The sequence below is a fragment of the Mustela lutreola genome, chromosome X (genome assembly GCF_030435805.1).
Source record: "Mustela lutreola isolate mMusLut2 chromosome X, mMusLut2.pri, whole genome shotgun sequence".
NCBI classification, from domain to species: domain Eukaryota; kingdom Metazoa; phylum Chordata; class Mammalia; order Carnivora; family Mustelidae; genus Mustela; species Mustela lutreola.
In genome coordinates this window covers 63,837,651-63,857,733 of record NC_081308.1, presented here as the reverse complement: position 1 = coordinate 63,857,733, position 20,083 = coordinate 63,837,651, and the positions used below count along the sequence as shown (strand labels likewise).

General features: G+C 55.4%; 1 protein-coding gene across 5 annotated transcripts; it reads left to right on the top strand.

The window, feature by feature from the left end:
• The first annotated feature begins 1,927 nt into the window (after positions 1-1,927).
• On the top strand, positions 1,928-17,405 carry ZMYM3 (zinc finger MYM-type containing 3). 5 transcript variants are annotated; one of them, XM_059157341.1, is made up of 25 exons: positions 1,928-1,990; positions 3,401-4,086; positions 5,038-5,081; positions 5,403-5,475; positions 5,941-6,235; positions 6,506-6,683; positions 7,041-7,259; positions 7,554-7,704; positions 7,958-8,073; positions 8,251-8,337; positions 8,485-8,635; positions 8,858-9,030; positions 9,239-9,404; positions 10,079-10,176; positions 10,262-10,424; positions 10,705-10,817; positions 10,950-11,124; positions 11,279-11,425; positions 11,902-12,005; positions 12,337-12,505; positions 12,848-12,999; positions 13,702-13,816; positions 14,650-14,904; positions 15,679-15,796; positions 15,943-17,405. In XM_059157341.1, exons 2-25 carry the CDS (start codon positions 3,420-3,422, stop codon positions 16,133-16,135), a joined length of 4,122 nt encoding a protein of 1,373 aa, XP_059013324.1. In that variant the 5' UTR covers positions 1,928-1,990; positions 3,401-3,419; the 3' UTR covers positions 16,136-17,405. The 5 variants fall into 5 exon arrangements, with proteins under 5 accessions (XP_059013324.1, XP_059013325.1, XP_059013323.1 ...); XM_059157342.1 differs by lacking the exon at positions 1,928-1,990 and adding an exon at positions 2,187-2,638 and having other exon boundaries at positions 5,409-5,475; XM_059157340.1 differs by lacking the exon at positions 1,928-1,990 and adding an exon at positions 2,187-2,638.
• The last annotated feature ends 2,678 nt before the right edge of the window (positions 17,406-20,083 follow it).

Sequence of the window (20,083 nt, the reverse complement as noted above, 5' to 3'; positions counted from 1 at the left end):
TTGCTTTTGGCATCATATGTTCTGTGAGTTTTGATAATGTGTGACATGCGTCCACTGCACTGAAAATTATCTGTGTTGTGCTGTCGTTGGTTCTTTTTTTCTAATGTAACCACATTTTAATGAGTATATCCATTGAATGAATATAGACAAAACCGACTTAACCAATCCCGTTATTCGACATTTAGATGGCTTTCTTTTTTTTTTTTTTTTAAGATTTTATTTATTTATTTGACAGAGAGAGATCACAAGTAGGCAGAGAGACAGGCAGAAAGAAAGGAAGGGAAGCAGGCCTCCCGCTGAGCAGAGAGCCTGAGGCGGGGCTCGATCCCAGGACCTTGAGATCATGACCTGAGCAGAAGGCAGCGGCTTAACCCACTGAGCCACCCAGGCGCCCTTAGATGGCTTTCTAATCTGTGCTGAAGAGAAAACTAAAATCCGGTGACTTGACAAGTGACTTGTCCAAAGTCAAATGGCTAAAAAGTGAGCAGAGCTGAGATTAGAACCCCCGCCTGTCTCCAGAGCCCACTCACTTCCATGCCACCATGCTGCCTCTGAATTAGTAATACACCATTAATCCCTCCTTAGACTGTCTTCCTTCAGCTTGAAACCAGGCATTCTCTGCAACCAGGCAAGCCAAGGATCCAAGCATGAGTTGAGAAGGGCAGGCAGGTGGACTAACAAGGATGGAACAAATTGAAAATGCAAAGGGAGGTACAGGGACATGGAAGTAAGCAGAAGGTGGGGAATAGGTACACAGAATACTGGTTAAGACCGAAAGGAAGCTGGGTTTGGGAAACCTGAGGGGGGAAAGTCTTCCTTTTATCTCTGTGTACCAGAGAGAGCAAAGATAATCTCAAGGCCATGTGGGGAGCCAGGAAGGATTAAGGTTTCTGGGAAAAGTGAGTGAGAGGAGGGAGGCTAAAACTCCCTAGGACCAGAAGGCCAGGAGAGGCTTAGTGTGGGAAGGAAGGCCCAGAGCAAAGAGGCAAGCTATAGCAGGCATTGGACACCGAATCTACACGTTCCTAAATCAGTGGCAGGACTCCCCTCCGGCCCGAGCCTCCACTGGGATCTCAGACACTAAAAGCTCTCCAGCCCTCGGGGTTTGGAGGAGGAAAGTAGGGGGCGGGGACTGCAAAGTGCTCTAACTATAATGGGGACTGAGCAAGGATCCTGGCACACATATATATATATATATATATTTTAACCGGTAGGCCTAACGCTGTGCCCCCTCCCCCTAGCCCACTTCTCAAGCTTCAACCTCAGCCACACCCACATGCTAAGGACCATCCGGGAGCGGGAGGGAGGGGGTGCGGGTGGTAGTGGGGGCGTGTGTGTGCGCGCGTGCGTGCTTGCTTACGAGAGGCAGAGACAGAGACAGAGACTGAGACAAAAAGAGACTAGCAGAGAGGGAGAGAGAGAGAGAGGGAGGGAGAGAGTGCGCGCCAGAGAGAGAGAGAGAGAGAGAGAGAGAAGAGGAAAGAGACAAGGACAGAAAAAGGGAGGGAGGGAGGAAGAGAGAGGCACAGAGAGAGAAAGGAGGAAACGGAGCTGTTGGCCTCGGTGAGGAAAACTACTGGAGAGATAATGCAGGGAGCTCCTGCTGGAAGACTCAGGGAGAAGATCCCAGAACTTACCCTAAGACCGTTGAGGGAGTGGGGGAGTGCCTTTGCAGGGCCTGGTTTTGGGGTCATCAGGCAGTAACGGTTACTGCATAGGCGTTGTCACTGAGCCAGAGCCATTTAACCCGCCCCAGGTGGCTGGAGACCAGGCTTAAGACACCCCACAACTATGACATTCAGAATGGTTAGGGGAGCCCAAGGCTGCAGACAAGGGAAGGAGGGGCACGTGAGGGCTGGGTCCCTGCCTTCCCCCCCCCCCCCGCCACTCCGCTGTCACTCATTACCCCAGCAGTCGCCCAGGGGGCGGGCCCCGGAGAGGTGGGGTTGGGGGGAGGGTAATCTTGGCAAGCGCCTGCTGCATGGCGTAGGTAGGGACTGTTGGGGGGGGGGGCGGACGCTGGGGGGCTGAACACGAGTGGGAAGCGAAGAGAGACACGGGGAGGGGGAGGGGACCGGGAACCATTTGAATGAGAGGAGGGGATCACGGGTAGAGTGGGCTCCAGGAGGTAGGGCGGGCACGGGTGTGACGGGGGGAGGTTGGGAAGGGGGAGAAGACTCTTGAGCCAGGTAAGAGAAGCAGGTGCGTAGATCTATTTTTTGTGGGTTAGTGTACTCGGCCATTCCATGGAGAGGGGGTGCCGCCTTTTCCGAGGGCCGGCTTCAAAGCTCCAGAGGCTATCTTTTCCTCCTCAACTAACGGGGCCCCAGGCGGGGGCTCAAGCTCCATCTCCAGCGACTAGGCTCCACTCCGCAATTTCCAGGCGGCCACTGGGCTGGGAGTCTCGCGCCGGGGGCCGGCGCTGTCTCGCGAGCCCCCTCCAAGAGCCAGCCAATGGGGTTGGTTGCTGGCGCCGCCCGCCCGCCTGGTGCAGAGCGCTGGGCGCTGTGAACGGCGCTGCCATTTAAAGGGGCCGCGACCCCTGTCCCGGCTGCTAGGGAGGGAGGTGGAGAACGAGCGCGGGGCCGTCGCTGTCTGCAGTTCTAGGCTTGTAGCCGTTACACTAACCCTGCCGCAGGTAGGGGTCTGGCCTCATCAAGCCGAACCGAACCTGCAGGCGGGATCTCGCAGTAGCCAGGAGGCGGGGGGGGGGGCTCTAAGGAGAGATCGTAGCTCCAAAATGTCTTCCTGTAAATGCCTGAGGTGGGGGGTGGGCAACTGGAGAGGGAGGACTAGGGGAGCAATAGAAATGGGGTCGGGGCTGAGGAAGTGGGCGACCCTGAAAGGTAACTGGGGGGGAGGGGTTAAGAAGGGCAGTTTGTGGGGGCGAAGGAAGGGCTGAGGGAGGACCTTGCTACGCGGGGAGGGGGGGTGGGGCTAGACAGGGTGGGTAAGACTGGGGAGCTGGGGGGCTCCAGGAGAGAGGGGAGGAGATAGGAACTGAGACCGCGGGGGTGGGAAAGGCTCTCGGTGGCTGCGGTCCTAGGAGACTCTAAGGGGGCGTTCAGCCCGAGTTCTCCGGGGGGGAGTGAAAGGTAAGGGGGGAGGGGAACTTGGAGTTGCAGATGGGGTGGCGGGGGCAGGCGGGAGGGTGGAACGACGGACTGCCCGGCGAGTGTGGGCACAGGGCCAGGGCGGGGAACGCCTCTCCCCACAGGGGGCGCTGTATTGGGGGGGGAGTGGTCATTCGGACTAAAGCCTGTGGAAATGCTTGTCGGTTGTGGTGGGGGCTGTTCAAGAGAAATCCAAGTGGATGATGGGGTGTGTCCCAGAACCTATATAAGAAGGCATTCTGGCGAAGACCACCTCTTCTGCCCCCTCTTCTACCCCTAATCTACAGCCCATATCCAGTCATCCTCATGGACCCCAGTGATTTCCCCAGCCCGTTTGACCCATTGACCCTGCCAGAGAAGCCCCTGGCTGGAGACCTTCCAGTAGACATGGAATTTGGAGAGGACCTACTGGAATCCCAGACTGCCCCAACTCGAGGATGGGCACCCCCTGGCCCTTCTCCATCCTCAGGAGCCCTGGACCTGCTTGATACCCCTGCTGGCCTGGAAAAAGACCCTGGAGTCCTGGATGGAGCCACTGAGCTGCTGGGGCTGGGGGGGCTGCTCTATAAAGCCCCCTCTCCCCCAGAGGTGGACCATGGTCCTGAGGGGACCCTTGCATGGAATGCAGGAGATCAGACCCTAGAGCCTGGACCAGGGGGCCAGACCGCTGAGGTGGTACTACCTGAGGCGGGGTCTGGGGCAAATCCCTCTTCACCAGAGGGGCTACTAGAGCCATTGGCTCCAGATTCGCCGATAACACTGCAGTCCCCCCATGTTGAAGAGGAGGAGACCACCAACATAGCTACAGGGAGAAGGGGCTCCCCTGGGCAGGAGGAGGAGCTTCCCCAAGGGCAGCCACAGAGCCCAAATGGTCCCCCCAGCCCTTCAGTGGGAGAGACTCTGGGGGATGGAATCAACAGTTCTCAAACCAAACCTGGGGGCCCTAGCCCTCCTGCACACCCTTCCTTGCCAGGTAGGTTGTCTAATCAGCTGGAGAATCCAGGATGGTGAGAGGGATGGGGTAAGGAGGGATGGTTGTGTGTTTGGATAAGACGTAGGGGAGGAGGATATATAGAGAAAGAGTTGGGAATTTGGAAGGGAGGATTTGGGGGGTGTGGCAAAGATGAAGGAAGGTAAGGGTGGAGAGGCAGCTCAGTGGCTGTGGGAGAGGAATAGGGGTGAGGTTTCAGGGGGTGGGTTGGGAAGAGTGGATTTGTTGGGAGAGGTTCCCCCCCCCTTTTTTTAACCCCAGTGGGCTGTTGGTGCCAGCATCCTTCCTTCAGAATTTGGAGAGGATGCCAGGATTCTTGGTGCTAAGGTCTTTCCAGCTATTTTGTTCCAGAAGAGAGTGGGGTTTCTGGGTTTGATGAATGATAACTGGATCCTGGAGCCACCAACAATATAGCGATTTAGGGGGAATGGTAGAAACACAGGGCCTGGAATTGTGCCTCTGATGGGGGAGGCACAGCCCGGGCTTGAGGGGCTCTCTTTTCTCCCCTGTTCTGCCTCTCCCAGCTTGTGACCAGTGGCTTGGGGCTTACAGAACCACCTGAGTCCAGGGGAACCTATCCATACGTCAATGCTTCCTTTTCCCCTTGCTACCTTTGGGTGGTTGCATTTGGTTTTGTATGTGAGCTAGAAGTCCTCTGATGGAAGGCATGTGTTACCTGCATTTCCTTAACTCTCAATGATTGGAACAGGAGGGTGGGAAGGCTAGGATTTCTTTTTTTTTAATGGAGAATAGCTGCTCCCCTTAGTGCAGAGCTCAAGGTAACCCTCAGGGGCCCCAAGAAGCCACAAGCACTTGAGTTTTCCCTTTCAGTTTTGAGTAAGCCCTTCCCCAGGAATGGAAGTAGAGGTTGGGCCAGGGAGGGGGCGGTGAGGGCAGGCTCAAGATTTAGGCTGTTTTTTGCTTCCTTTGCAGGAGATGGCCTGACTGGGAAGGCGAGTGAGAAGCCGCCTGAGCGGGTGAGGGGGAGGGAGGGGATTGGAAGGAGTCTGGTTCCCCCTGTAGCTCTGGGAAGGACAGACCCTTCATTTTCCCTCCCAGATGTTGTTCTGTGGAGGGTGTGTGTGAGGAGAGTTAGGAGGAGGGCGGGAGCTCTTGTGTCTCCTGCTTCTGAAGGAGAAAGTCCAGCCCCCTTTTCTTCCCTCCTCCTAAGGGCTGGGCCAAGGGTCCCTACTCTCCCTTCCCCCTCCCACCTCTGTACCCCCCCCCACCCTGCACTAGTGCAGCAGGCCCTTTAGCCTGCCCCTGGTGTCAGCTTTCCTCCCTCCGCTGTTTCCAAGGTACAGAAGAGAAGCGAGCGCGTTAGAAGAGTGGAGCCTCCGAAACCTGAGGTTGTGGATTCCACTGAGAGCAGTGAGTAGGACTTGAGGAAGTGTGACCGAGTGGGATGTGGCTGGCCACGGATCTCCTGCACCCTGCAGAGTGTGAAGTGCCTGTTTCTGCTGTGGGTTGGCATGGGAACCAGGGGCAGTGGGGGAAATTGAAAACAACAGCAATGAGAATGGAGTTTCCTATTTCAGCTGTGCCATCCCTGTCCTGAGTCTTCTCACTTGGAGCCCTCCCGTGCCCTCTCTAGGCGATTATGGAGTGACTGAGGGAGAGTGACACCAGTGGCTTAAGATACCAGTATACTAGGGGTGGGGGTGGAAAGGCAGGAACCAGGGGGATGGGGATCCTCCCCCACCCCCACCCCCCTACCCCCGCCATCACACCAGGGGATCCAGTATCTGCTGAGCTACCTGATGGGTTCAGAGGATGGCTGGAGACCTGGTCCGGTCCAGTTGCCTCTGTTCACTGCCCCTTTCCCCACTTCCTCAGTTCCAGTGTCAGATGAGGATTCTGATGCCATGGTAGATGACCCCAACGATGAGGACTTTGTGCCATTCCGGCCCCGGCGGTCCCCTCGCATGTCCCTCCGCTCGAGTGTGGCCCAAAGGGCTGGGCGCTCCGCAGTGGGCACCAAGATGACCTGTGCGCATTGCCGGACGCCACTGCAGAAGGGGCAGACTGCCTACCAGCGCAAGGGGCTGCCCCAGCTCTTCTGCTCTTCATCCTGTCTCACCACTTTCTCTAAGAAGCCTTCGGGCAAAAAGACCTGTACCTTCTGCAAGAAGTACGTGAAGGTCTCCAGGTGCGGGGAGGGCAGGGAGCAGGCTGGGAATAATGGCTGAGACAGAAACCGTCTTGGCAAGCACCTAGTGGAGCAGAACTGGGAGCCAGGAAGGTGAGGGAGGGGGCCTGAGTAGAGTAAGAGTAGTCAGGGGGCCCGTGGTCACCGGTCCCCGGTCCCCGAGGATGGGGGGCGGTGGGAGCTGGTGAAAGGAGAGGGTAGTGCTGAGTGAATATCTGAACCTGTTTCACCCTCCACCCCTACCCCCTCCAGGGAGATCTGGAACACCAAGGACTCGGTTGTGGCCCAGACTGGTTCAGGAGGCTCCTTCCACGAGTTTTGCACATCCGTCTGTCTGTCCCTGTATGAGGCCCAGCAGCAGCGCCCAATCCCCCAGTCCGGGGATCCCGCCGATGCCACTCGCTGCAGCATATGCCAGAAGACCGGAGAGGTGAGGAAGCTCGATGGGGGCCGGATTTGCAGAGCCTGGCTGGCCCTGAGCTGCCCCTGCACTCCTGGGGCTGCAGGGGCCAGGCCCTGTGGAAGAGGGGAGTGTGTGGTGGGGGAGAGGCAGCCACCGTGAGGGAGCGTATTCAAGGATAGAGCTTCTCCAGGATGTACGCAGCCGGCCTTCCTTGCCTCCCAGGACCTCACCATCAAGTCGGCAGCCCGATGTGCAGGTTGGGGGGTCCCTGGGCCCACTGTCTGCTGTGAAGGTCTAGGGTGAGGCGGGGTGGGCCGTCCTTGCTCCAGGGTGGGTGGTGGTGCCCAGGCCTCTGCTCATGGTGTGCGTGTGTATACACGGCAGGTCCTGCACGAGGTCAGCAACGGCAGCGTGGTACACCGGCTCTGCAGCGATTCATGCTTCTCCAAATTCCGGGCCAACAAGGGACTGAAAACCAACTGTTGCGACCAGTGCGGGGCTTACATCTACACCAAGACCGGGAGCCCTGGCCCTGAGCTCCTCTTCCACGAGGGCCAACAAAAGCGGTTCTGCAACACAACCTGCTTGGGGGCGTACAAGAAGGTGGGGCCGAGGGAGTAGTGCATTAGAGGGCTGTGGAAGGGGGTGCGGTGCCCGGGTGATGAATAAAGGTGCCTGATGGGGTCGAGGGTCGGGAGGAATAAAACAAATAAAGGGGGTTTCAATTGTATCTGTTATGTTTTATTTTTGAAGCTGGCTGGTGGATACACAGGTCTTTGTTAATATCACCATCTCTACTTTTTTTGTATGCCTGAAATCTTTCATGTTTTAAACAATTTAACAAATAAAAGTGAAGGGACAAATCCAGCCTCAGCCTCTCCTTCCCCATCCTCACAGAAAAACACACGTGTGTACCCCTGTGTCTGGTGCAAGACCCTGTGTAAGAACTTTGAGATGCTATCACATGTGGATCGTAATGGCAAGACCAGCTTGTTCTGTTCCCTGTGCTGTACCACCTCTTACAAAGTGAAGCAGGCAGGGCTCACTGGTAGGTGCAAAGCCCTCTTCTTTGAGACCCCTGCTGGCCTTCCTTCTACTTCCCGTACTCCCCTCTTCCAAAGTAACCCCTGCCGCCCGACCTCAGCCCCGGCCACGTCTTCCCATCTTCCCGTGGGTTTCCTGTTCCGCCTCTGCACTGCCTTACACCTTCTGTGTGCTCTCTCTGTCTCTCTCTTGCGCGTATTCTTTGTCTCTCTCTGTCTCTCTGTCTCTTTCTCTCTCCCTTTCTCTCTGTGCCCCAGGCCCTCCCCGACCCTGCAGCTTCTGCCGCCGCAGCCTCTCTGACCCCTGTTACTACAACAAGGTTGATCGCACAGTCTACCAATTCTGCAGCCCGAGCTGCTGGACCAAGTTCCAGGTACTCCCAACCCTGGACCAGGAATTAACGAAGGGTGTGGTGACAGAGAAAGGGTATGAGAGTTGGGGGTAGGTAGGCCCTGGGCCCGAGCCAAGAGCAAGCCTGACCCCCCCCAACCCACCCCCCCCGCAGCTGCCAACACCACACACCTCCCTTACTTGTCTTCCTTCCCTCCAGCGCACAAGCCCTGAGGGGGGCATTCACCTGAGCTGTCACTACTGCCACAGCCTCTTCAGTGGCAAGCCTGAGGTCTTGGATTGGCAGGTAAGACCCCCGCCCCCACCACTGTCCTGCTGCACAACCGAGCAGACAGCGGACGGACAGAAGTCTGCCTGAGGGGCTCTGGTCGCTGGGCCGTGGCCACCGCTGGATATCACAGCTCTGTCCTCCCACCCTGTGCCCTCATCTCAGGACCAGGTATTCCAGTTCTGCTGCCGGGACTGCTGCGAGGACTTCAAGCGGCTTCGGGGGGTGGTATCCCAGTGCGAGCACTGCCGGCAGGAGAAGCTCCTGCACGAGAAGCTTCGATTCAGTGGGGTGGAGAAAAGCTTCTGCAGTGAAGGTAAGGAGGCAGCCGAGGGGCAGGAGGCCTGTACCTCACCGCCCTAGAGGCCGGCAGGGAAGGCCGGAGGGCTGTGGGGCGAGAGCCTTGGGCTCCTCCGGAGGCTTCGGGCCCCAGAAGCTGTTGGGGCTTTTACTCGGACGCCCTCGAAGAGATCGGCGCTCGCAAGCCCCCGTGTCCATCTCTGTGTCTCCAGACTCTTCCCTCTTGCCCTCTCCCCAGGCTGCGTGCTGCTGTACAAACAGGACTTCACGAAGAAGCTGGGGCTGTGCTGTATCACTTGTACTTACTGCTCCCAGACCTGCCAGCGTGGGGTCACCGAGCAGCTGGACGGCAGCACCTGGGACTTCTGTAGCGAGGACTGCAAGAGCAAGTACTTGCTGTGGTACTGTAAGGTGAGGGGCACAGCATGGCACGTTGTGGGGGCACCGTGTTGGGGTTGCTGCTGCACTGACTGCGGGGCTGTGGCCGATGTCTGGGGGGGGGGGGCTCTGGCTGGCTCAGGCTCCCAGTGGAATAGAGCCCAGGGCTTGTCCCCAGGGCAGAGGGCCCAGCACTGTTTTAGGGAGGTGGGGCTGACCCTCCTCTGGTCGACCCCCTCAGGCTGCCCGGTGCCACGCCTGTAAGCGTCAGGGGAAGCTGCTGGAGACCATTCACTGGCGTGGGCAGATCCGCCATTTCTGCAACCAACAGTGTCTGCTGCGTTTTTACAGTCAGCAGAACCAACCCAATCTGGACACCCAGAGTGGGCCTGAGAGCCTCCTGAACAGTAAGTCCCAGGGGAGGCAGTGGGGGGTGGGTGCCCACTCCATGAGAACCTGCCCAGTCTCTTCTAACCCCAGGCCCAGTGTCTCCCTTCTCGCGCTCTGGTTTTCACCTCCACCTAGGCCAGAGCTTCTGGCGCCGTGTTCCCCTTGCAGCTTCCAGGCCCGTGCAAGGACTAGGGGGAGCCTTGTTTAAAGGTTCTCCGAGTTTGAGTCCTCTGCGATTCTATGGAGGATGTATTTTTAGCGAAGGAGCACCTTCCCAAGTGGGGCAGGCTTAGTGGGGGGCTGTGGGGGCTGTGGTTAGTTTTCTGAGAAGAGGGGTTGTCTGCGTAAGCTCTGCCTTTAGTGAGACTGAAGACTGCTGTTTCTAGAATGTCCCCTCAGCCCCTCCACTGTTGCAGGGGTCCCAGGCTTCTGAGGGCCATTTGCATGGAAGGTCTCAAAGTGTGGGTTCTTGGGGAAACTATTTTTTGATCTTCTTGGCAGCTGAGAGCAAAGTCTTCTTGGCCCCAGTCACTGGGGCCTAGAGAAGACGAGATCTGGGGTGGCGAGGAGAGGATAGTCTAAATAGGCCATTTGCATTTAGCACCCCTCTTAACGGAGCTCTCCTGGGACAGGGACGAGGAAAACAGAGAGCAGTTCCTCAGATGAGAGCATTCATTTGTTTGATCTCTAGGTCAGTCTCCTGAGTCAAAGCCCCAGACACCGTCTCAAACCAAAGTGGAGAACAGCAATACAGAGAAGACCCCAGAGGAAAATGGGAATCTGGGAAAGGTCAGGGCCGAAGCCAGAGGGGTGGATGGTCTCAGAACGGGGGCTCTGGTATGTTGGCGGCACGAACGTTCCTTTGTCTCTGCAGATCCCTGCAAAGACCCGATCGGCTCCCACTGCTTCCACCCCTCCTCCGCCCCCACCGCCCCCAGCAACACCCCGCAAAAACAAAGCTGCCATGTGTAAACCACTGATGCAGAATCGGGGGGTCTCCTGTAAGGTGGAGATGAAGTCCAAAGGAAGTCAAACAGGTGAGCTGGGGTACCTAGATATCCGGGGCTATGTTTCCTAGTCCAGGCCTCTAGCAATGCGCTCTGGAGCTGGACCAGGGGGTTTTGAGGCGGCTTATGTAGCATGGGCATGTTTGTCGTGGAACTGGAGAATTGTCTCTCAGCCTTTGGTGCAGGCATGGGTTTGTGACACCAAGCATGCATCAAAGCCTTTGGGGGTGATGAGCAAGCGTCCGACCCCAGGCCAGACATGACCAATCTCAGAGTGGGGGCTCTGAGAAGACCCCTTTCTTACCGGCAGAAGAGTGGAAGCCACAGGTTATTGTGCTACCCATCCCAGTGCCCATCTTTGTGCCAGTGCCTATGCATCTGTATTGCCAGAAAGTCCCGGTGCCTTTCTCCATGCCCATCCCGGTGAGTTTCACGGCCCTTCCTACTGCGGCCTCCTCTACCCTCTCAGGACTGAGACCCACCCTCCCCCTCACCAGCTGTCCCTCACCCGGGCCGCTCCACTTCTTGGTGTCTAGTTGGGACTTGTGCCTCCAGGTGCCTGTGCCCATGTTCCTGCCCACCACCTTGGAGAGCACAGACAAGATTGTGGAGACCATCGAGGAGCTGAAGGTGAAGATCCCTTCCAACCCCTTGGAAGCTGACATCCTGGCTATGGCCGAAATGATTGCCGAGGCTGAGGAGTTAGACAAGGCCTCATCTGACCTTTGTGGTATGCCACAGACAGTGATGTGGGACACAGGGTGCAACCCACCTGTCTTGGCCCTGGGGGGTGGAGCGTGGTGATCTTGGTGCCTTGGCAGGACTGGGGAGTAGTTGGGGTCAGGCCCTAGGCAGAAGTGTTGGTTACCTTTTCTGCCTCCCAGATCTTGTGAGCAACCAGAGTGCAGAGGGGCTTCTGGAAGACTGCGACCTGTTTGGGCCAGCTCGAGATGATGTACTGGCCATGGCTGTGAAGATGGCTAATGTCCTAGATGAGCCTGGGCAAGATTTGGAGGCTGACTTCCCCAAGAGTGAGTAGGATGCAAAGTGTGTCCAGGGAGTCCAGGAGGACCCTTCGTGCCATCAGGCGAGGAGTGACCCTCGTGGCCTGAGCATGACCCTAAGCAGTGCTCCTTGGGACCCTATGACAGAAGGCTCACACAGGGACCAGTGCCAGAGATCCCAGGATAGGCGCACTATTTTATGGCTGTGTCTTGTTTGTTTTTTCCAATCATGGCAAAAAAGCATGACCTGAGATTTACCATCTTACCCGCGTTTAAGTACATGGTTCCATAGTTTTATAAGCATTCACATCGTTGGGAGCTTTGGTGTCGGTGTGCCTCTGAGTGTGTTCTCGGTACAGCTTTGCTGGTTCCTACTGCGTATGTTGAAGCCATGTGGGAGGCTCACCTCCTATGCATGTGGCCAAGTAGGAGGGGTAGGGTAGGAGCGTTACCCGGTTGAGATCTGAAAACATTGGTTTCTTCTTCCTTTCTGCTCTTAACAGATCCTTTGGACATTAACCCCAGTGTAGACTTCCTTTTTGATTGCGGCCTGGTAGGCCCCGAGGACGTGTCTACTGAACAAGACCTTCCCCGCACCATGAGGAAGGTGAGGGCTAGGGTGCTGAACCCACAGCAGAGGGAGGGGGCCCAAGGGACTCGGGGGAGTGTCTTGTAACCAAGCCAGCAGCCTTGGCTTCCAGCAGTTTGACTTCCCTGCCCTCCTGTCTCTCCCATGGTGAGTCCTGAGACGCAACCAAACTTTCTCTGTCCTGGGTTCATGAGATCATCAGGGCTGTTTCTGGGGCTCTGAGCTCTGGCCGCTTGCTGTGTTCTGATGTCAGTCCCCTGGTTCTGCGGCAGTCAGCACTATCCCGCCTAGCTTCCGTGGTGCCCCTGGCCTTGCCCCAGCCATGCCTCTCCTTTCTCTCCCCTTCCAGGGTCAAAAGCGGCTGGTGCTTTCGGAGAGCTGTTCCCGGGACTCCATGAGCAGCCAGCCTAGCTGTACTGGGCTCAACTATTCATATGGTGTCAATGCTTGGAAGTGCTGGGTGCAGTCAAAATATGCCAATGGAGAAACGAGCAAGGGGGATGAGCTGCGTTTTGGCCGTAGGTTGGGACGGAGGGAGGGTACCCTCTAAGGAGGAGAGTGGGGAGAGGGAGAGGGAGAGGAGGAGGAAGAGGGCCAGGGCTGTGATTTAGCTTAGGATGTGAAGGATGTGATGGTGTCTGGGAGTGATAAGGCTGTGATCACCGAGGTGTATCCTGTGAAGATGGGGAGGGGCTGCCTAGGTTTCAAGGCTGAGGGCTTTTTTTTTTTTTTTGGTGATGGGTGGGTTTGTGCTAGAGCTAGATGCGACTGAGGGATGAAGGGATTAACAATGGAGTGAAATGAAATTCTCCGCATGGAGTATTCTTAATCCCATCCACCTCTACTGCACATCCCTGCAGCCAAACCGATGCGCATCAAGGAGGATATTCTGGCTTGCTCTGCTGCCGAACTCAACTACGGCCTGGCCCAGTTTGTGAGAGAAATCACTCGACCCAACGGTGAACGATACGAACCCGACAGTATCTACTATCTGTGTCTTGGCATCCAACAGGTACCCCTTGCACGCTGCCTCACTGGCCATCACCCTCGGCAGAGCAGGCAGGGTCCCACCAGAAATGGTCCTGTCCTGCTCACTGTGCCCCACCCTGTCTCCTACCCTGAGCAGGTCCCCTCAGCAATTCTCAGACCCTTATAAGAAGGGAAGGGTGGGTGGACCTGGGTTCCTTGAGTGTTGGGGGTGGTTAGTTCCCACAGGGAGAGGTCGGCCATGTGTCATGTGATGAGGGGGGCTGGGTTGGTGAGGAGCCAGCTATGACACATCTCTTCCAAAACGCCCTCCTCTTCTAGCAAGGTCCCAGCACCTCGGAGTGGTGGGCATCCCTGGGGAAGAGCACCTGGGGTCACATAACCCAGCAGCTGTTTCCCACTGCCTCCTCATTACCAAGGTCAACAAGCCTGGGGCCTTTGGCATCATGTCTTTCCTTTAGAGCCTAAAATATAGCACTTTTTAAAAAAGATTTTATTTATTTATTTGACAGAGGGAGAGAGAGCACAAGCAAGGGGAGCAGCAGAGGGAGAGGGAGAAGCAGACTCCCCACTGAGCAGGGACTTCCCCTGTCCACCCCCCGATACAGAGTTCTATCCTAGGATCCTAGGATTATGATCTGAGGTGAAGGCAGATGCTTCACTGACTGAGCCACCCAGGTGCCCCAGAGTCAAGCTTTTTTATGTGCGTTTGGTTTTCTTTCTTTAGTACTTGCTGGAAAATAACCGAATGGTGAACATCTTCACGGACCTTTACTACCTGACTTTCGTTCAAGAACTCAACAAGTCTCTGAGTACCTGGCAGCCCACGCTCCTCCCCAACAGTAAGGGACGGGGACTTAGCAGTCCCTCTGCCCTTTCCTCCAGTCTTTCAATGCGCCATTCCAAGAGTTCTGGGCACTTTGGTCTACTGCTCTTCACCAAGACTCAGAGGGCAGGAGTTACAGACCTGGGGCCTCATGGTTCAGAGCTAGGGTCCCGGGTCCCCGTCCTTGAACCTGACTTAGGTCTGACGAGCTGTCTCTGGGTCTGAGGAAGGTGGTCTGGGTTTGGTCGGTAAGTACGGAAAGAAAAGAAGACACTGGGGGACTCCCTGAGGTTTACATCTGCCTGCTTGTAACTTGAGGGTGGCAAGAGAAGCTTCAAATGCAGGTGGAAACCATAAAAAAAAAATTCTGGTTTGGTGTGCCTGGGTGGCTCAGTTGGTTGGGTGTCTGACTTTTTTTTTAAGATTTTATTTGTTTATTTGGGGGGGCAGGGGGAGAGAATGGGGAGAAGGGCAGGGGAGAGAGACAGAGAAGCAGACTCCCTGCTCCCAGGATCCCAGGATTGTGATCTGATTCTTAACTGACTGAGCCACCCAGCCACCTCCCCCTACTGTCTGACTCTTCATCTCAGCTCAGGTCCTATCTCAGGGTCTTGAGTTCAAGCCCCCCACGCTAGGCTCCACGCTGGGTGCACAGCCTACTTAAAAACCAAACCCAACCCAGCCCCACCGTCTACTCTGGCAGAGCGCCAGGGCTTCATCTGTGGTGGGTGCTTCCCTGAACGGGGACGGTGCCAGACATGCTTGTGAGCAGGACATCCGGGGATCAGAGGTGGTCGGGTGTGGGCGGGCGATCCCCTCTGACTGGCATCTTCTTCCCAACCGTTGCAGATACGGTATTCTCCCGGGTGGAGGAAGAGCACCTCTGGGAGTGTAAGCAGCTGGGGGTCTACTCGCCCTTCGTCCTCCTCAATACTCTCATGTTCTTCAACACGAAGTTTTTTGGGCTACAGACAGCCGAGGAGCACATGCAGCTCTCCTTCACCAATGTGGTGCGGCAGTCCCGCAAGTGTACCACCCCTCGGGGCACCACCAAGGTGGTGAGCATCCGCTACTATGCCCCAGTCCGCCAGAGAAAAGGGCGAGGTACGAGGCTACCCCCCACTCTTATCTTTACCCCCTCTGCTTGCCTCACCACCGGCCCGGCCCTCTCCTCTGCTTCCCCACCCCCCCCATGCCCGTGCTGGCAAAGCAGGTGTGGACATCTGGCCAGTGGCTCTCGCATCCGTGGGAGGTCATCCAGCTGCCTGTGTCCTAACTCATCTCATTTCCAGGCAGTTTCCTTTTTTTAGGGGGTGGCGGACAGGTAGGAAGCCATTGGGTGTGCTTGGCTGTGGGGGAGAGTTGATGCCTGTGGAAGGGAGACTCTCCCTGGCTCCTTGCTCGTGGGCATGACAGAAACCACACCTTGCTTTCCGCTCTAGGTCCTGGAGTCCTGGCCCCTCTGCGTGCAGTTGCTGAGGTCACTGCCCTGGGCCCAAGCCTCCCCCTGGATTCATGTCCCAGGGGCCGGGACTGTGGCCATTTCTCTGTCCTGGAAGGCCAGCCCAGCCTTGCAGAGTCAGGCCTGTTTTGGAGCATGTGCACATCACTTCTGAGATTACTTCTTTAGGAAATATGTTTGGGGGAGATCATAAAAAGAGGTTTTGGCGGTGAGAACCAGGGAGGCCTGCAGAGCGACACCCCCACACACACATGCACACAGGACATTTGCTTGTCACCAGCTCTCCTTCTGCCTTTATTTCCCTCTGAGACTACACTTGGCATCCTGAGGCCTTCTGTGCCCTGGACCGCGCTTTTGGAAGGTGGTTCATGAGCACTGTGCTTTTAACCACTCTGGGCCATTTGCCTCTTCCACAGACACGGGGCCTGGGAAACGGAAGAGAGAAGACGAAGCCCCTATCTTAGAGCAGCGTGAAAACCGCATGAATCCCCTCCGCTGCCCGGTCAAGTTCTACGAATTCTATCTCTCCAAATGGTGAGTTGGAGGCTATGCAGGAATGACGTTAGCATGGGGACCCCAGGGGTCTTCTTTGCCCCACATTGATCTCTGTCCTCCCCCCCCCACCCCCGCCGCCCCTCCGCCACCTTCCCCCCTCCCACTCCTCTTCCCCATCATTGCAGTCCCGAAAGCCTCCGGACTCGCAACGATGTCTTCTACCTGCAACCCGAGCGGTCCTGCATCGCGGAGTCCCCTCTCTGGTATTCCGTCATCCCCATGGACCGCAGCATGTTGGAGAGTATGCTCAATCGTATTCTGGCTGTGCGCGAGATTTATGAGGAGCTGGGTCGTCCTGGGGAGGAAGACCTGGACTGAGCCTGCGTGCTAGCTGTGTCTGTCTCTCACACCGACACCTGGCCTGGGGTCGTGTCCCGCAGGGCGCCTGGCCCGGGAACCAATGCTACTCATTTGAAAGGGCCCTTGACTGCCCTCCTCCGTCCCCTGCCTTCCCTAGGAACCCCTGGCTTTTACCTCCTTCCATTACCACTTGACAGCCCCAGGGTCCCAGTCCTTTCTCTCCAGGGGCTGGGCTCCCAGTGATGGGCAAAACCCAGCGAGGCCACTGTCTTTACGCTTCACAGTAAACCCTGTTCTCCTGGGGCCAGACTCTGGATGGAGTGTTGATAGCTCTGGTGATCCTGTTGGCTTTGGGTTTCCTGACCCATCCCGCGTAGGTAAAGCTCCCCGTTCCTAGGTTCGGCCAGGGAAAGAAACCCAGCTGCCTTCTCTGCCCTGTGCTCACTCCCTTCTCTGCTCTTCCCCAGCACCATGCTGGAGGGTCTTCTATGAAAGATCTGAAAGTAATGAGGGGACCCCCTACCTATGACGTGGAACTTAGATGCTCTTCCCCTCCCGTGAGATAACTGGTGGTTGGAACCCCCTTGCCACTGTATCCCCCATTCCCACCCCTGCAAGCACCGACCCCTGGTGCTGCACGTTTGAAACCCTCCAAATGCTTTCTTTCCCTCAAAGGCAGAGAATGACTCTAACTATGGGGAGCCGACTCCTGTCCCCTTGGTCTATGTGTTTGTCTCTCTCTGCCGTCTTAGGTTGGCATGAGCCACGGTGTCAACACGCTTAGCCCCCTTCTGGAACTGCCTCCCTCTAGTTCAATGGACAGAGTTTCCCAAGGCAAAAAACTACCTTCTGACTGGGACTGGGGCTGGGTTCCCCGCCTTTGTTCTTGCCCCATCCTAAGAGCCAGGCCAAGCCTGTAGGGGCCCCAGGTCGTGCAGGATGGGATCTGTGGTCAAAGGACAGGCGAGGAGCTGTGGGCAGGGGTCCCGCCCCCATGGCCGACAGCTCTCTTCCCCACCTTGCCTTTGTAGTTCCAGAAAACTTTTAGTGTCCAGCAAAGGGGGTGCCCAGTTCTTTCCCTGTTGGCTTTGCTGTTCCCCCGCCTCCTTTTTGTGTTTTTATAACTGTCACCAGTTTAGCCACTGTTTAAATTGTATATATTGTTCTGAGGCGCCTGGCCTGTCCCTTCCGTGAGCCATGCCCACCCTTGTGTTGTAGTGAGAAGCTGTTGTCACGACTAACCTTCTGTCTCTGGAATTGTTTGTTTCAAATAAAGAGTTAAAATTGTCTTTTGCCTTCTCTGGGGGAGGGAGAGCAGCGTCTGGTGCAGCGAGGGATATAGGGGACCAGTGCCAGACAGCTTCAAAGCTCTTAAGGGGTGAAGAAGTAGGGGTGTCCTGCCCCAGTCTAGGAATCATTTTTGCTTGCCTTGCTGAAGGAATCCACTAGGAATACGGTCCTCTTTATTACGAGTTTCCAGATACTTATGGGGGGGAAAAATCAATTCAGCGGCTCTCCGTTAAGGACCTACTATGTCAAGGACCTCAGATTACATGTTTCAGAGAAGACAAAGATTAATTAGACCCAGATCCTATCCCCAGCAAGCTCCCAGGCTTCAAGGGAACCTGTGTACAGTTCTAAGACTGGCAGAGTGAAATAAATACATCCAGTACTGTGGGAGAACAGAGGAACTGTTTCCAGTTTATGGGGAGGTGTGTGCGGTAAGTTCACTGAGGGTGATGGCATTTGACCTGGGCCTCGGTAAGTGGGAGGGGTTGGGGGCCCCACCCAATCAAAGCCACAGGGAAGGGAAGTGCGGGACTGAGGTTTTCAAGTCAGGGAGTCAGGGAGAGACAGGATCCAATCTGTTGCTTTAGGGAGGAGACCACCCCGACAACACTATAAAGGATGGGAGGTGGGGGCAGGTAAGAATGGGAGCTGGTAGAGTCTGTGGGCCTTCATGCATGCAATGGGTATAAAGTAGGAAGAGAGGCTGGATTCAGATATTTCAAAGTTAAATCTGCAGGATCTGAGGGAGAGGGAGGAAGTGAGCGTGAATCCTAGGTTTCTAGCCTTGCTGCTTGGAGAGTGGTGGTTCTGTTTTTGTTTCTTTGCCGGAGAGTAGGAGTAGGACGGGGTTGGTAACAACTGGAGGTTTTGGTTATGTTGGGTTTGAGACTCTCCTGAGACACCTCTGTGCTGGAGGACACCCAAACTTGACTTTCTACTCAAAGCTCCACCACTCAGACCTAGACAGTCCTGCCTTTTTGAGCCTCACCTTAAAAATCATATCCTTGCCACAGCTTTCTCAGAGAACCATTGCAAAGGCCACACAGGAAAATGGACCCGAAATAACAGTATCAGGGCCTGGGTGGCTCAGTTGGTGAAGAATCCCACTCGATTTCGGCTCAGGTCACGATCTCGGGGACATGAGATAGATGTTGGGCTCCACACTGGGCATGGAGCCTGCTTCAGATTCTCTCCCTCTGCCCATCCCCCCCGCAAAAAAGAGCAATATGGATGCTAGATACTACCATACACACTAGGCAGTTGGAAATATGGGTCTAAGGCTTAGAAGAGAGGTGTTTATTTTTGTTTTGTTTTATTGAGGTACACTTGACATATGGTATAGGTTTAGGGCTTATGGCTATGCTGATTTGATACATTTATATATTTATATATTGCTAATATCTCCACCCCATCACAAATTACCATCCCTTTTTTTGGGGTGGGAACATTTAAGATCTACTCTCTTAGCAACTTCCTTTCTTTTTTTTAAAGATTTTATTTATTTGTCAGAGATACACAGCAAGAGAGGGAACACAAGTGGGGGTGGGGGTGGGTGGAAGAGGGAGAAGCAGGCCTCCTGCCAAGCAGGGAGCCCAATGCCAGGCTAGATCCCAGGACCCTGGGATCGTGACCTGAGCCGAAGGCACATGCTTAATGACTGAGCCACCCAGGTGTTTCTGCAACTTTCAAGTGCATAATATGATGTTAACTATAGTCACCATGGTGTACATTGGATCCCCAAGAACTTATTCATCTTATAATTGGAAATTTAGAGGCTTTGACCAATGGCTCCTCGTTTCCCCCACCGCCAGTCCCTGGAAACCACAGTTTCACTCTTTGTTTCTTTTGAGTTCAGCTTTTTAAGATTCTACATCTAAGTGGGATCATACAGTATTTGCCTTTATCTCTGACTTCTGTTACTTAGCGTCATGCGTGAGATGTCAATTTAGAAGTGATCTACAAACAACTAGCTAGCTGAAGCTCCAGGATTGGACAAGATCATTAGAGGAGAAATTGAATTAAGAGAGAATAAGTCCCCCCCCCAAAAAGGTACCTTGGAGAGTATCTCCAAATACCCAGTGTAAGGAACAGAGAGGGAATGACCAGAGAAACAGGAGGACCCCCAATCTGCCAGAGGCCAAAACTGTCCTCATCCCCAGGCCAACAAGAGGTCCGTCAAATTTGCCTTCTACTCTCATCCTCACCGGGGCCTAGAGCTGTCTGGCTCCCTTCCTTCCTTCCCCTACTGGATCAGAGAAGAGTCCAATGTCATCGGTTCAACTAGATTTCTACTCTGTGCCTAGCTTTGGACTAGTCATTATGGTTATAAAGCTGAGTAAAAACTTGGGGTCTGTCTTGAAAAATCCCTTAGTCTGATAGGGCAGGAGGACCAGGCCTGGGACTAGGGTGAGGCAATCAAGGTATCTAGGGGGCAAAATACAAGAGGGCCCTCACTGTCAGGGTCATGCAAGTACAGGGTAGGTGTCTGCAAAACACCTACCTAAACTTTGTACTCTACGGTTGCCTGGGTGGTTCAGTTGGCTGAGCCATACTGCATTTGGCTCAGGTCATGATCCTGGAGTCCTGGGATTGAGCCTCGAATTGGGTTCCCAGCTCTGTGGGGAGTCTGCTTCCTCCTCTGACCTTCTCCCCTCTCATGCTCTCTTTCTCCCTCAA

Bases quoted from the DNA above. Each gene is read 5' to 3' on its own strand.
- ZMYM3 (XM_059157341.1), top strand. From the start codon at position 3,420: ATGGACCCCAGTGATTTCCCCAGCCCGTTTGACCCATTGACCCTGCCA. The intron at 5,082-5,402 runs GTGAGGGGGAGG...GCTGTTTCCAAG, and splicing joins GTGAGAAGCCGCCTGAGCGG to GTACAGAAGAGAAGCGAGCG. The intron at 8,338-8,484 runs GTAAGACCCCCG...CCCTCATCTCAG, and splicing joins CTGAGGTCTTGGATTGGCAG to GACCAGGTATTCCAGTTCTG.